We start from the raw sequence: 14,802 nt of genomic DNA on the forward strand, positions 1-14,802 counted from the left end.
TGGCGCGCTTTCTGGCGTTCAATAGAGCACGTTTGCTTTTTTGTTTTTTATTTGTTTTTTTTTTGCACGAACAATATTGTTTGTTGTTACAGAAAAACCCCACCATCTTGTGACTGATCAGATCATTGTGACAATCTCAAAAATATTTTCAAAACGTTACGGGTAGTTTAACGTGTACGTCATTTCCTCCTTGTTCATAAAACACGCTTCATCGAGCATTTGGCTTCAAGGAAAAATGGCAAATTTTACCACTGAAAACGAGCTCGAAGATATTCTTCATCAAATGGGTCACCATATACATGACAAAAACCAATTTGCAACTTTCAAGAATGGTTAGTTTTTTTTCCTAAAATATTTAAATCCAATATAAAAGATCGTATTCTTCAGAAATTGATAATCTACTCGACCGAGAGCTTTGTCTGTCAGATGCCGATGAAGACGTTATGAATGAATCTCTATTTGCTTCATTATCAGTTGATCCAGCCGCTCAATTCATACGACAAGAACGAAATTTTCCAACCGAAAATCTGAATATTCAGTCCCCAATTGTTTCTAGAAGTGAGTTAAGTTTTAAGATTTTCTTCAATTAATCTGTGATTTTTTTTCAGAAAGACAAGGAAAACGGTTTATCTACGAAAATGTAGAGTTACAAAGCGATTTCGACGATGAAAGCTCAAACGAGTATCCTGAGAGAAACCTTCTGGTCGATCGAGCGTGGCGAAGCATACATCGTGCAATGGAAACATGCAATGGTGCCACAGAGGTTTTGACTTTTTCGTTTTTTTTTTTGTTGAAAAATGCTGACTTCCATTCAAGATTTTTTCCATAGATTAAGCTGGAAAATGTTCAAAAAGTCTAAAAATAATAAAATTGAATCCTGTGAGCCAACCGAACGTCAAGATTCAGATGTTTGTGCATTTTATTTTATAAAAAATAAGTTTTAAATATTTTTTCAGACTCTTAAATCAATATCACTGGATGGCAGCGACATACAAGAACGATCAAGTGTGGATGATGAGGAAAATATCGCTGAATCAGTTTCCGTGGGGTTAAGCACTGAAACTGAACAATCAGAGCTTCAAAAATCTTCACGACCGGAAAAAGAAGTTTGGACTCGGAATGTGTTGTCACTTGAACCAGGAAGAGCACCAAAAAAATATGATCCGGTCACAAGATATCATTTCTACAAGTAATTCATTTTATTCAGTTTGAGAGTGTCGTGACTGTGTAGTAGCGATGGAAGAACGTTTTATTTATAATTTTGATTTAGAAAAAATTAAAATACTTTAAAAAGTATTGGCATTATTGAAAAAATCAAAGTATCAAAAATGCCAATTTTTGAAAAGAAAGAAAATATTGGAAAAAAAAAGTTTTCGAAATAATTAAAATATTTCCAACAATATAGACTGAATGAAATAGAATAAAAATCAAATATTTTGATAAAATCGTATTTCCAAAAAAAAAAAGATTAAAAAGTTTTTTTTTACATTTTCAAAAATATGCCAATTTTTAAAAAATCTAAAAAAAGTAAAAAAAAATTAAAATTTGGAAAAAAAACAAAAATATGTTTTAAAAAATGGATAAATTTGTGGAAAATTCAAATCTTTAAAAAATTATATACATTTTTGAAAAAATCAAAATATTTTCAAAAAATAATAATAATAATAATAATAATTTATTACGCTCGCTGGGAGACGTGAAGGAATACAGAATACAAAAGTTATCATTGTTCGCTTGAACTAGAATTGGTGCAGTCGGGCAATTGTTTCCATTCCATTAGAATGTTGTCCTTGTCCTTGCGTTGTCCTTGCGTAGACTCCCCCATAGTGGGCGAGCGATTCTCGAGTGAAAATAATCACGGAATAAAAAATATGAATTTTTGAAAAACAAAAAAATATTAAGAAAGTATATAAATTTCTAAAAAAAACAATATTTTTTGCAATATTTTTTTAAAACGGTAACGCGACCAATTTTCGAAGTGATTTTGCACTTAAAATTTTTTTTTTGCAAAATTATACTGAAAAAAGTCTTCAACATTTATTTTTATAACATTTTTGTTTTCTTGCAGATCTGAATGGGATCGTCATCCGGCTCCAGGTGAAATGCGTCGTTTATCACTTCGTTGGAAAGTTCGAGAATTCATGTTACGTCATGATGTTCCACGATTGAATGAAAATAATGAAGATTGGAAGGCTAATCACGATAAGGACTGGTCACCTCGCCCATATATAGATTAATTTCTTTAAAAAGTGTTATATATTTATGAAAATCGTTTTGAAATCTCAAAATTCTTTTGGCAATAATCTTCTGTGTAAAATGAATATGATCTCTGTTTTATAATGTGTTGATTTTTTTATTTGAAGTCGATTCCCTGATTTTTTATGGGACAATGTATTTTTTTCTTGAATTGATAATAATTTATTCAACAAAAAATTATATGAAATTCAGATGAGCATACGTAAAATACAAGAAAAGTTTACCCAAGCCCTGGGACAACACAATATTCCCGGACTCCGTTGGGTTCTGGAGGGATTCAACAAGTTGGTTTTTTTCTAATATTATTAAAATAAAAACGAAAAATGCCAAAAATGGATCACGTTGAAATTTTAGAATAGTCGCGAATTTACAGACTCAAAAATACGGTTTCAAAAAAAGCGCCTACAATTTTTGCCATTTTAGAAAATAATTATTTTTTCTCTCATTAACATTTTACAATACAATACAATAACAAATTTAATTTCAAAACGCTTTTTTTTGTTAATTTTTGAAACATTTTTTCGAAATTTCATTTTACGGAAGAACCAAAAAATCAAAAATGTTCGCTTTTCAGATTTTCACTGAGAATAAAAATATACAAAAACTGTAAAAATTGCCAACTAATTTTCGTGTCAAGACCAGGCACAACTGTTTCGGGTCAAAAACTAAAAATTTCAAAATTGTTTTTTTTGCGTTTTAAACCCTTTTTCCAAGTTCAGTATCCGGTTACAGCAGTACTTGACTAATTTCGCGAAAATTTGGCACTTCAGTTTAAAGGGACATGCTATTTTTCTGAGCGGGTCTAGCCGATACAGGTGCCATCAGGCATTTTTGGGTTTGATCTATAATATAAATTAAAGTTTTAGGCCGCCAGGATTTATAATAAAAGATGTAGCACCTAGAGTCACTTTTCTGCAAACAGAATATAATTGTTCAAAAATAAGTCCCCGAATATAGATAAATTGCTAATAAAATTGGAAAATGACCGTAATGTTCAGAATAGTGTGATTTGATTTTTTGGTTTAAAAACTGAACTAATCGCTTTCGGTTTATCGCATTCTTTTCTCGTTTTCTGCAAAAATTTGCAAAAGTACAAAACCGAAGAACCGTGGCTGAATGCACTTATTAAGACCAGATTAACACAGATCTCTTGCAGCTATGATGTTCAAAGAGTGAAGGAGGTGGGTGCAGATCGTGCTGCAGCTGAATGGATTGTGAGATGTGGTGGAAGTATCAAGTTCAATCAGATCGCTGAGACGTTTGAGGATTATAATTGTTTGGTGAAAAGAACTGCACAATTGGATCCGAGACTTTCACAGGATAATGTCACTCTGGAAACAATCAGAGCTGTCAATGCAAGTGTTACTGGATTTGGTTGTCGTCATTTTGGTAAATTATTTATAATTTGTTGCAAAGAAAACGAATAAATATTTATTTCAGAAGGCTTGACAGGAATCAAAAGTGTCTACTTCATCAAATGTAAGAATCTTCATGATTTTGGTCTTGAATACATGGGAAATCATGTAGGAGGTCACCTGAAAACTCTTCACATTGAAGAATGCCGTCGTATCACCGAATTCGGATTGGAGCATCTAACCAAATTCTCGGCTCTTGATAAGCTTGTACTTCGCAATTTAAAGAGTGTTCACGGGAAGGAGAAAGTTCAGGAGAAGCTTCGTGGAGCACTTCCGAAGACTGATATTCAATTTGAAGTCTAATTGAAAAACAGTGATTTTGTATGTATGTATAATAGTTTTTGGTAGACAGAATAAAAACTGATAGACCGGTTGAAATTGTTTTCCATCACACAAATGGCAATTAAAAAAGTGTACTAGTTGAAGTTTTACGGAAACACAAAATTCTGAGAATGCGTATTGGGCAACATATTTGACGCGCAAAATATCTCGTAGCGGAAACTAAATACAGTAAGTCTTTAAATGGCTACTGTAGCGCTGTGTGCCGATTCTGTGGTTTTCGCTACGAAATATTTACGGAAATCTTGTTGAACAGATTTTTTATATATTTTGGCGTATAGGGAACTTTAAAAGCTTTCTGAAAAAAAAAGCGAAATTGGAGACTGGAAAACTGCAGAAAAAAAATCAGTTTAGTCAGTCAAAAATGGGATAAAACACGGGGTTTTGAATGAAAAATAAATAAGCAAAAACCGTTCTTTTTCTATAAAAAGTAAATAAATACAAATTTAGTAGAAGAAACAAAGGAAAATAAAAAAACAACACACATTACGGAAAATAAAATTTTGAGAACGCGTATTGCGAAACTCATTCAACGCGCAAAGTATCTCGAAACTACAGTACTTAATTCTTTAAATGACTACTGTAGCTCTTGTGTCGATTTACGGGATTTCGATCTTCGAAATGAATTTAATTTCGAAAAGTGACAGTGATATTCCATTTTCCATTTGTTTCTTCGTATCATTTTCTCATTTTTTGCTTAATTTTAATATTCTATCAATAAATAAATTATTTTAACTCACTTCCGAAATCGAGCCCGTAAATCGATACAAGCGCTACAGTAGTAATTTATAGAGTTACTGTAGTGTTCGCTACAAGATATTTTGCGCGGCAAATATGTTGCCCAATGCGCATTCCCAGAAGTTTGTGTTCCCATAATACGTCAAATTATAATAGTTGTTGGTTGTATTTATCTTTTTACTCCCAAACAATTCTTAAACAGTTTTTTGATATTGTGACGATATGCATGCACACATACCCAAACGAATAAACATATATCTTGCAGAATTTTGAAATCGAAATCTATTGGAGAGATCCTTTACACAATATAGTCGACTGTTCCTCAACCAAATCAAATTACGTGTTGTCGATACAAAACGTCACTTTTTTGGTGACTTTCAGAATTGGAGCATTTGAGAGCAACTTCCTGCTAACACAGGTGTTTTGTCGTTAAAAAACTCATTGTCTCCAATTTTTAGATGAATTTTGCAAATCGCAAATTTCGCTGTGGCGACACCAACATTATAGAATTATTATCCTAACTGCGGCTCTCGTCTTGGTGGTCGCAATTTGCTAAACTTTTGCAATTTTGCTAGCATTTCTTTATATAGCTGGTGTTGTCTAATTTCTCATTTTTTCAGCTCCCAGTTTATGATTGACTACAGTTCTACACGTTATAAAATACATTTTCCTTAAAAAGAGTCCAACTATCTTATCTAAAAGAGTCCAACTATCTAAAAACATTAATTTTAAATTTTTGACAAATTTGAATAAGTCAAAAAAATGTAAAAATACATGTTTGCATTTTTTTCGACATCATATAAAAATTTAAATGTAGAACGAAGAGCAAAAAAAAATTTTTTTTGATTGTGAAATTTATTCTGGGCAATGTTCAAAATAAAAACAACTAGATAAATTTGCACAACTGATAGCATGAAGAAAATAATTGCAAAAAAAATCATAAAGAGAAAGAGAGACTGGGGTGAAACGAATGGGAAAATTGGGGAAAAAAGGTAAGGTAAAAGTGTCGAAAACTAGAAGATTCGGGTAGATCGAGGCGCAAAAAGCGGCAGCCACGAACTCTCATGGCATTGTAGATCGGAGCGATTGGTGGAGGAGCATAGGAATGAATGGTAAAAGCCAATTGGAATGAAGAAATTGAAGAAAAAACGCCTTTTAAACAAAGGAAGCATTTTAGAAATGAGAACAGAGTGACATACAGAAAAATAATGAAAAAAACTACAAAAAGATACTGTACTTTCCATTGAAAAAAGTGTTGGTATTACCCCGTAATTCGGCACACGGATGATATCTTTAGAATATTATCAGTGCTCAAACAGTGAAAAATATTTGAAATTAAATGCAAAACAAAGAGATTAAACAACAGCGGTGATCGCTTCTTCCATATCTGCATCTAATTTGAACATTTTCTCAGTAATCGTAGGCACCGCATTTTGAACTGGAGTGACGAGCCGTGTGTCATGATCTGGTCCCATTTCGTAACTAAACGTCCTGTATCCTTCTAATGGTTCCGAGCAGCTTGAGAATCTAAAAATAAAACATTTGAAAGTAGTTGTTGAACAGGAAGTTTCTAATTAGTTTCGTGTCGTTCCTTTCTTAATCTTTAGAATAAAACGAATTGGATACTGGCAAAAACTTTTAAGAATGAGAGAAAATACATTTCAAGACAAAAGAATATGGCTAATAATGAATACTTCTAGGAAGGAGACCACATTTAATATCAAATAATTTATAAAAGTTTAGATATAGTCGTACTTACCTGATATTATGCTTTGGTGGAATATAGAAGATATCTCCTCTTTTAACTTCATACTGTCCAATCAGCTGATTGTCAATTGTCGCCTCTTCTAGTGTACCTTTTCCGCTGACAACTACAAAGATGGATGCGCAATCAAGAGTTGGAATCATCATTTCTTCAACAGTCTGATGTGTTCCTACTCGTATTCTATGAAGTTGGAAATCTTTACAATCTGGTGCATACATATCAACACATTCAGTCAACTTGTTCTCTGGCACCAAATAATCTTTTTGCTCTGTCATCTTGTAGTTAAGAACACTGCAAAGAGCATCTCTGTCAATGTATTTTGGAGTCATGGCGGCCCGAATCGTATTGTTTGAACATCCCACGCATTCAACACATTCACCACTGAGATAGGCATGAAGTTCTTCAGCAGCATAATAACAACATTGTCCTGGTTCGAGAATCATGTGATTGAGGAAAAGTGGGGAGAAGATTCCAATATCATTTGGAAAATCAACCGACATTTTTCGAATCACTCCTACTGTTACTTCTTCAACTGCACCACGAAGCCCATTGTCAAGTTCGGAAAGAAGCTTTGCAATCAGGTCCTGGAAATTTAAAGTTTAAGTTAGAAAATGAAATACAAAACTTTGAAAGGATTTGCAAACAGGTTGCCAAAGTGTTTTGAAAGTTTATATCAAAATCAAGCAGTATTTAAATTTATTAATACGCAAACATTATAAAAAAAAATTGCTTCACAATTTGCTTGCCAGTTTGGTTGGTGTAGCACTGATAACTTAATTAGTTATCTAGTTTGTAATCATTTAAAAATCCTTATGTATCGTTTTTCCCTCACGCGAAAACATTGAAAATACCGAATAAAATAGATTTTAAAAAAAACAAAACAGAAATCGTGGTTTTCAAAAATGGGGTTTAGTAATTAAGAATCATTGAAATTTAAATAGGATGCTCGAAAAACGTTAATTGCGATTTTCGATTCAAACATAAAAATTGTTTGAATTTAAAATATTAAATCATTAAAAAAACACCCACATGAACATCATTTCTTTCTGGAACCATCATAAATCTAAAGCAGTCCTCCAAATATTTTCTCGAGTCTTTAAATTCTGTAGATTTCTGGTCAACTGAGTTCAGATCCTTCATTTGTTGAATGCAATCTTCGAGTGGTTTAGCATACGTGTCTCCTCCGAAAAGTAACCGGAATGATGGGAAGGCTGGAATAACCAATATGTGACTAGATAATTGAGTTTCTCGGGTTCTTCTTCTTACTTAATTGTTATGTTTGAAAACGCAAATCTTGTTCAGATGTTGAAAAGGCATTGTAAAGGCTGAACAAGGCTTTTTTCGGGTCTATCACAAATGTTGGCCGAGCTGATATAATATTTTACCCAAATTCCAAACAACTCAGGAAAAGATTGAGAAAAACATTAGAAAAAATTGGACTAGCGTTTGCCAGCGCGGCTTGGAACAAATTTTTGCCCAAACACTGCCAACTTTTGATCCAAGTTTATACTTTTTTTTAAACTTTAACAAGACGTTGAAACTAAAACCTTAGTGTGTTCAACTTACTCTGAAGGTTCTGCAAAATCTCTCTAGCTGGCCGGAATCCGCAAAGAAGTTCGAAACGGGTAAGTGCGTAGGCCAGCTCTGGTTTGTGATTCCTATCAGGATAGTGAATAGGGTCTTTCTCATGCAATCGGCGAGCTTGTTCCTATAAAAACTCTCGTGGTAACCAACTGCTATAATTCATTACATACTTTGGTTGGATGAACTTGTAGTGACAAGGTGGTTCTGATCGACATCACCTTCATGATAAATGGCAAATGAATGTTCTTTGCCGAATTGTTGTTTGTCAATGGAGATGGGTTCTTTGCCAAGTACGTCGACAGTTTGGTGGAGCATTTCTTGAGCTGAGCTGGTCCATCGGGGTGGGTTCCCATCCATAGCTACAAAACGTTAAATTACTAGGCTACGAATCATGGTTTCTCTGTCTGATCACTGTGTTCAAGAACAACATCGGTTCAAAAAACCATCACCAATCAGGTTTTCCAAACACTTCTTTATCTACAGAAGATTCGGTTTTGTCACTTTTTCCTGCAGCAGAGATCAACAGAGATTAAAAAAGTTTGCACTTTTTTAAATGGTTCAGACCAATGATTATCGGCTCCAATAAAATAACTGTATTCAAAAAAGAATGTAAAGCTTTTCAGAGGTATGTATATACATATTTACCATGAACCCTCCCTAGGTATTTATTTTAAATTGTTCCTATGTGAGCATATAGTTTACCTGTGTCATATTCCCAGGTAACATTTCATATAAATTTCAATTTTCTAGCCAATATTGGGTTTAGTAAAGTATTAAGAAATATGGATTAATGAATGAATATAAGGAAACACGGAGTGAGGCAAAGGGAATACCAGGAAATAGGATTGAGTGAAGTCAGAATAAAATTAAATTTACATCGGGGACTCAAACCCCAAGAACATAGTTTCGCATGATATTTGATATTCAATTATTTGATAAGATGGGTGAAATAACACAAAAATCGCAGCCTTTCTCCCACGGGACCTACAAGGCGGTGGAGTGGAAACTTACCAAAATGTATGAAGATGTGAGCTATTTTTTAATCTGGCACTTACATACGATTTCCTAGTTTTTACGAATTGTTATAGTAATGAATAAATAATGCTTATTGTCAAAGTGTATTTTGAACTCTGTTCAGGAAAACGATTCCGATTCGATATTGTTTTATTCTTGAATTCTATTCAAATTACTTTTTTAAGATTGAAAACTATACGAACTATTTATTGTTCGTTTATGTTTGAATCAATCTCCTATTCCAGTTTTCCATCTGACACAAAATACTTTTTTCTTATTCCGTTTTTATTCAGAATTTTCGGAGATTTTCTAGCTGCCACTTTGGCAAGATATCTAGATCAGGCCAATGTAATGAATGTTGCTGGAAATTAATGACGTGACCAGGAATTAGCCATAGAACAATGAGGGTGCAAGATATATAGGAAAAAGTGTTTTTTTTAATTAAAAATACTTACCTCAGCATATGGTGTCTTCTGATCAATTTGGAAACTTTCATGACCGTCTGCAAATAGTCTCGCCACCTCGCTCTCCTCACCATATTTTCCCCACGCATACTGTTTGACGTGGCATTTGAGTTGTTCCATTTGTGTTGTCAACGTGGCGCAGAACCCAAGATCCTGGAATTCGGTTGGAAGAGTTGTGGACGGCGCACGAAGACTAATGAAAGTATCGAGTAGATCAAAACTAGGCGATAAAAGGAGGATGACACGCTGTGCCACTAGTACTGCAAAGGAGAGGATGTTGGGGTGAAAACGGACGGGGCGAAGTGGGTCAGCGAAGCGGAGATAGATGATAGGTAGCACTTGCAACGAACGATACACAGAAATCGATGATGAAGGGGGGTGACGATGAAGCTGTGAATTTAAAGAATTGTTGGAATTTCTGAATGAGAAGAGAGATATAGAGAGTGAGAAAGAAAAAGAAGGGTAGAAGAAATTTAAGAAAAGTATGAAAAAAGATGATCAAGGGGTGGATCGAAGTGGGTGGAGAAAATGAACACTTTCAGGCTGGACATGCCTATTGGCCTTCAAAAACCTAGAATGAAAACGGTTTTGATTCGCAACAAAGATATGATGAAAAAGGTATCACATGAGAAATAAGAAAAGTGCATTTGTATCATCTCGGCGAATGCAAAAATGGGTGCGGTAAGAAAATGGGGTTACTGATGTTTCACCTATCTTTGGCTCGATTCTCTCAAATCTTGTTAATGATGTTCTCTTAAAGTCTTGTCTCGATTACTTTTCCTAATCATCGTCACCTTCTCGAGAGTCTTTTGTCTTTTCAAACAATATCTGGTTGGAAAAGGGGCGTCCAATTCATATCGGGTCGATCGGGGGTAAACCAGTTCGTTCGCCCCCTTTCTCTCACTCTCTGCAGTCCGAAAAAGTGTGTAATAGTGCATGAAGACAACAAAAAGAAGTGAAAAAAAGTGGGGACCAGCATCGTTGTTGCCGTCGACGATACATTTTTGTGAAAAAGAGAAGGTAGCGACTTTTGCGGAGTGGACGCTAAGAGTCGAGAAGGAGAGACAAATTGATGCATCGAGCGCCTCCCGTCTCTTCACTGATGACGAAGTACTGTATTGGTTCTCGCTATCTATACACAGACCCCCTCTGATTTTTATCAAAACGGACGTCGTCTCCCGTCTCTTCTCTTCGTCCGCGTCGGTCCCGGCAAGGTCATCAAGAAAACGGGCATTTCATATTCCCGAAGCTCCACCCATCCCAACAGACACACTTATCCTTCTCGGTCGGCTGATCCCAACCGCTAAGGAAACGAAAGGGATCTAGGTGTTGTATAAGTATTAAGTGCACGTTGACCTACTAAGAAGTTACCAGCCTGGTTATTTGTTCTAAAAATTTAGAATCGCAAACAATCTAGGCAAGGAAACAGGGGGTTTTTTTGACAAAATATCAAGATAGGCATGCCATCGGATACATACTCTAATTTTTCTAGGTAGAAAGTCTTTAAAAAACCTATTGTGTTTTTTTCAGGTGTTTGGCGCCAAATTCGTGTTCAACTTTCCCCAAAAGATTTTTTGGGTTCAGAAGCTTGGGAAAATCTTAAGCAAGACTTTGGCTATGGTTTATGCCGAGCAGAAGCTCAGTCCGATTTTGATCTAGCCAGTTTTCATTAAAACTCGTATGTTGTCGTTTCGAGCTTGGGTAGAAAATTGAAAAGTGTTGGATCAGGAAAAAAAAAATGCAAATTTCAGAAAATGTAGCGCTGAAAACTAGACCTTAGAAATACCAATTCGAATTTCTTAAATTTTGAAGTGACGTCAATTCGTCACTCATGACATGGACACATTGGACGAAGAGTGAAACACAAACAAAAAAGAAGCGAAAAGGATAGAAAAAGGATGGTAACCAACAAATTACAACGACTTCGTCACGATCAACAAACTTAAATTCTGCTGCAGTCAATATTAACCTGTAAAAGCAAAGTTCAGATGCCCTCTCTCACATCAAAAAATGGGAAAAGATACCCAAAACATATTGATCTCTCCGAAAGATCTTCAAAGAAAACACAAAGTTATCATGATAAGAATCTTTTGCGTATTTTCCGTCCCAGTCGTGGATTTCTCAATTCAAGTTTTATGAATACGTGATGTAGAGAATATAGTTCAATGTGTTTAAAATACTTTGAGCTTTATATTTATGATGAAACAGGTTCATCCATGCGTTCACATTCAAACATGCGTTTTTAAGTTCCTTAAAATGAGCAAGAATTTCATATTTTTAACAGTTTGTCACAAAAAAAAACGTTTGTATAAATACGTCCGCCTTTTCAGGAATCAATTTTCCATTTCTTTGTTATTTTTCAAAATCTCACGATTTCTAAAAATTTTTGTAGTTAATTCCACACACAACGAAAGCACACGATAAATAAATGCATTTTTAAAATTACTCCGAAGCACATAATATATTTTAGAAAAGTTGAAGCTTCAGATACTTCATAGAACTTCTGTCGATACTTGAATGTAGGACGTATGACCTGCAAATGTCAAAAATATACTTATTTTATTCATGATATCTACAGAGTTACAATTAATTATAGAAATGTGCATAAAAATGCATGGTGCCATAAAATCTGCAACCTTGAGATAAATTGACGAATGTTTCCCAGAATGACAAAAAATGATTTCTTAACAAAACTGTTAAAAAAGGCTCATGGATCAATAAAACTGTTATCACAAATAATTTTATATAGCTTATATAGCTTTATTACATAGCTTATATAATATAGCTGCAAAAAATAAAATAGAAAACTCTGGGACCCCGTCTTTAAAAAAGGACCAAGATAGTTTTATAGTTTTTTCGTGTTTTAAACCATGTTAATTATGGTCATTGAAAAAAATTTCTTCAATTTTCCCTTAAGTTTGAACAAAAACATAAATAATTGTGTTACTGACTTTAATCCAGCAGAGAATATTATTTTCCGTTCATAAAACCGTTAGTCCTAGAACATACATATAACTTTAATATCATTTCGAGATGATTCACCTCTCACTCCGAGCTCACACTGAGCATTAACTCGGCAGTTTGGTTCTCCTTTCTCTCCGCCTTTTTTCACCTATCTTTCGCACTATTTTTGCCTAGATTATATCGGCGAAATATAGCAGTGGAAGTGCGAAAGAAAGGTGAAGAAGTGCGAAAAATAGGAAAACCAAATTGCCGAGTAAATTCACGTTCGTTTTTAAGATATTTTAAAAGTTTTTATGAAATTGAGTGTTTCAGTGCATCCATTATATTGTTGGGAACACTTTACTGTTTTCTGTACATGAACGAAAGGTTCACAATAGCGAAGTTTGATCACTTTTGATGGAACGGATTACGGTATATGATTGTTTGAATCACACATTTAGTGACCTCGCTTTTTGTTTCTATTCTCTGTATTTTGCAACAAACAAGATTTTAGAAAAAGTGCAAAACCGTTTGTTATTCGGGGTGGCGCTAAATCGAAGAACTGCAGCGACAAGTGCTTGCACTTACTGACCAATTATAAAATAAAACCATCGAAATAAAACCATCCCTCCAAAACGAGATTATCTTCACTGCCATTAAACTTTACAGGTTGCAGTATGGGGATTGGTGGAAATGTTCAAGTTCAAGAAATTAATAAAAACTTCGCAAACTACTATTGAATGATGGTGGCTAAAAATTAAGAACTAGACCCTTATACTCAACCATTAGAAGGTTCGTCTTGGAAATTTTCTCACAAGGAAAGGAAGTCAGTTTACCTCCGGATTTTGCAACGAGATATGTCTCATTTGAAATTTTTAGATTGTACTATCATAAAAATTTAAGCAAAAAAACCCTGAAATGACGGTACGAAATTTTTTCTTTCTTTTGATTGAGAGGGATCACAAAGTTTTACGGTTTTTTTTGTCAATAATTTTTTTTCATTTTTCCCCATGTTTTGTCCTCTGTCGGCTAAAAAAATAAACCTACAGAAAATTTTCTTGGAATTGGCACAAACTAATAGCTGTTGAATTCTGGAAGGTAGGATAATATTCTTGGGATTCCTTGTCGCATTGTGACATTTTCAGAATTGTTCCGAGTATCCGAAAAAAAAATCAAAATGAGCAGGAAGTAAAGACAGGAAAACCACTAGACATTTAATTTAATTTGATATGTGGATGTTATTCATGAGAAAGAAACAGACTATTACTAAAATAATATGTAATTATGACTAACAGTAAGCAAAATAACTGGCGGTTTTTGGCTCTAGACACGCTAATAAACTATTTTTTATTCACCTCAAACAACAGAGCCTCATAACCACGCTCCAGTACAGGCTAGGCCTCTCCGTCAAAGGTGCAAGTCCCAAATGGTTCAACACTTTAGATGCTCTGAAATTTTGAAAAAAAAAGGGTTTTGTAAGTGTATTTTTTCTACGAGTTTGTCATTTCTTAAGTGTAAATTGTTGTATCTTCGAGAGTTAAGAAAATGTAGGAAAAACACAATTTATTTTTTTCCATATTTCCTAAAAACGAAACTTCTATTTTTTTGTCACGGTGGATGAAACCTTTCGATTTTTTTGCAAATCGAATGGCAAATCGACAGAAGGGCGAGTGTCAAATCATAACCGAGGACAAAGATTGAATAAAATTTGTTCAACTGTTAGTCTGTGGAATTTTCAGTCGCCGACTGAACGCGTTTTGTTTTTTTTTCATGTGTCTGAATAGCTCAAAGAATAACTTGACTTACGGAGCTGTTGTTGTTGTTTTCGAAATTGTAGTTATTACAGGATCTGTATTATCTGATAGCGTGGCAGGAAAGCCAACATAATCCGGTGGTATCATCCGGATACATGATTCTGTGTGGTATAGAAAAGCAATAACTGTGAAAATTATTATCCGTATGGACATGACTATCAGGAATAAGAATTTAGAAGTCAACTGCTTTGGATATAAAACCGAAAGTTTATTTAGTGGTTGATTACTTTTCTGCGAGTGGGATGAGGACCTACGTGCACTGGCTTATAGAACCAGTAATATTCATTGATAATGTAAGCTTAATTTAGGAAAAACCCTGATGTTTGCCAGTTTTTCGGCTTTTTTGTAAAAATTAGTACATTATTTGTATTTTAAAAAGTGCATAACTACAGTACGCCCAACTTTTATTGTTAACCTAATTTTTATTTTTCACTCCATTTCTATACCTTTTTCCGAAAAACTACTAACGA

At 34.3% G+C, this 14,802-nt stretch overlaps 3 protein-coding genes across 5 annotated transcripts; 2 read left to right on the top strand and 1 right to left on the bottom strand.

Annotated features, from left to right (window-relative positions):
• The first annotated feature begins 58 nt into the window (after positions 1–58).
• hyls-1 lies at positions 59–2,337 on the top strand. Of its 2 annotated transcripts, NM_072439.7 has the most exons (5): positions 59–332; positions 388–558; positions 609–763; positions 957–1,189; positions 2,069–2,337. In NM_072439.7, exons 1-5 carry the CDS (start codon positions 236–238, stop codon positions 2,235–2,237), a joined length of 825 nt encoding a protein of 274 aa, NP_504840.1. In that variant the 5' UTR covers positions 59–235; the 3' UTR covers positions 2,238–2,337. The 2 variants fall into 2 exon arrangements, with proteins under 2 accessions (NP_504840.1, NP_001367430.1); NM_001380690.2 differs by having other exon boundaries at positions 91–332; positions 609–1,189; positions 2,069–2,322.
• Positions 2,338–2,448: 111 nt separating this feature from the next.
• Positions 2,449–4,044, top strand: C05C8.1 (ATP synthase subunit s, mitochondrial; the record flags this gene model as incomplete). Of its 2 annotated transcripts, none has more annotated exons than NM_072441.7 (3): positions 2,449–2,540; positions 3,413–3,645; positions 3,697–4,044. In NM_072441.7, 3 exons carry the CDS (start codon positions 2,449–2,451, stop codon positions 3,972–3,974), a joined length of 603 nt encoding a protein of 200 aa, NP_504842.1. In that variant the 3' UTR covers positions 3,975–4,044. The 2 variants fall into 2 exon arrangements, with proteins under 2 accessions (NP_504842.1, NP_001122840.1); NM_001129368.5 differs by having other exon boundaries at positions 3,700–4,044.
• A 1,546-nt stretch (positions 4,045–5,590) lies between these two features.
• On the bottom strand, positions 5,591–9,728 carry C05C8.7 (mannose-6-phosphate isomerase). Its single transcript, NM_072442.7, has 6 exons — positions 9,567–9,728; positions 8,268–8,456; positions 8,080–8,221; positions 7,543–7,724; positions 6,508–7,097; positions 5,591–6,275 (listed from the first exon to the last, which is right to left on the bottom strand). The coding sequence occupies exons 1-6, from the start codon at positions 9,693–9,695 to the stop codon at positions 6,104–6,106; spliced, it is 1,404 nt and encodes a 467-aa protein (NP_504843.1). The 5' UTR covers positions 9,696–9,728; the 3' UTR covers positions 5,591–6,103.
• Positions 9,729–14,802: the final 5,074 nt, after the last annotated feature.

This window comes from Caenorhabditis elegans, chromosome V, assembly GCF_000002985.6.
Source record: "Caenorhabditis elegans chromosome V".
In the NCBI taxonomy this organism is placed as follows: domain Eukaryota; kingdom Metazoa; phylum Nematoda; class Chromadorea; order Rhabditida; family Rhabditidae; genus Caenorhabditis; species Caenorhabditis elegans.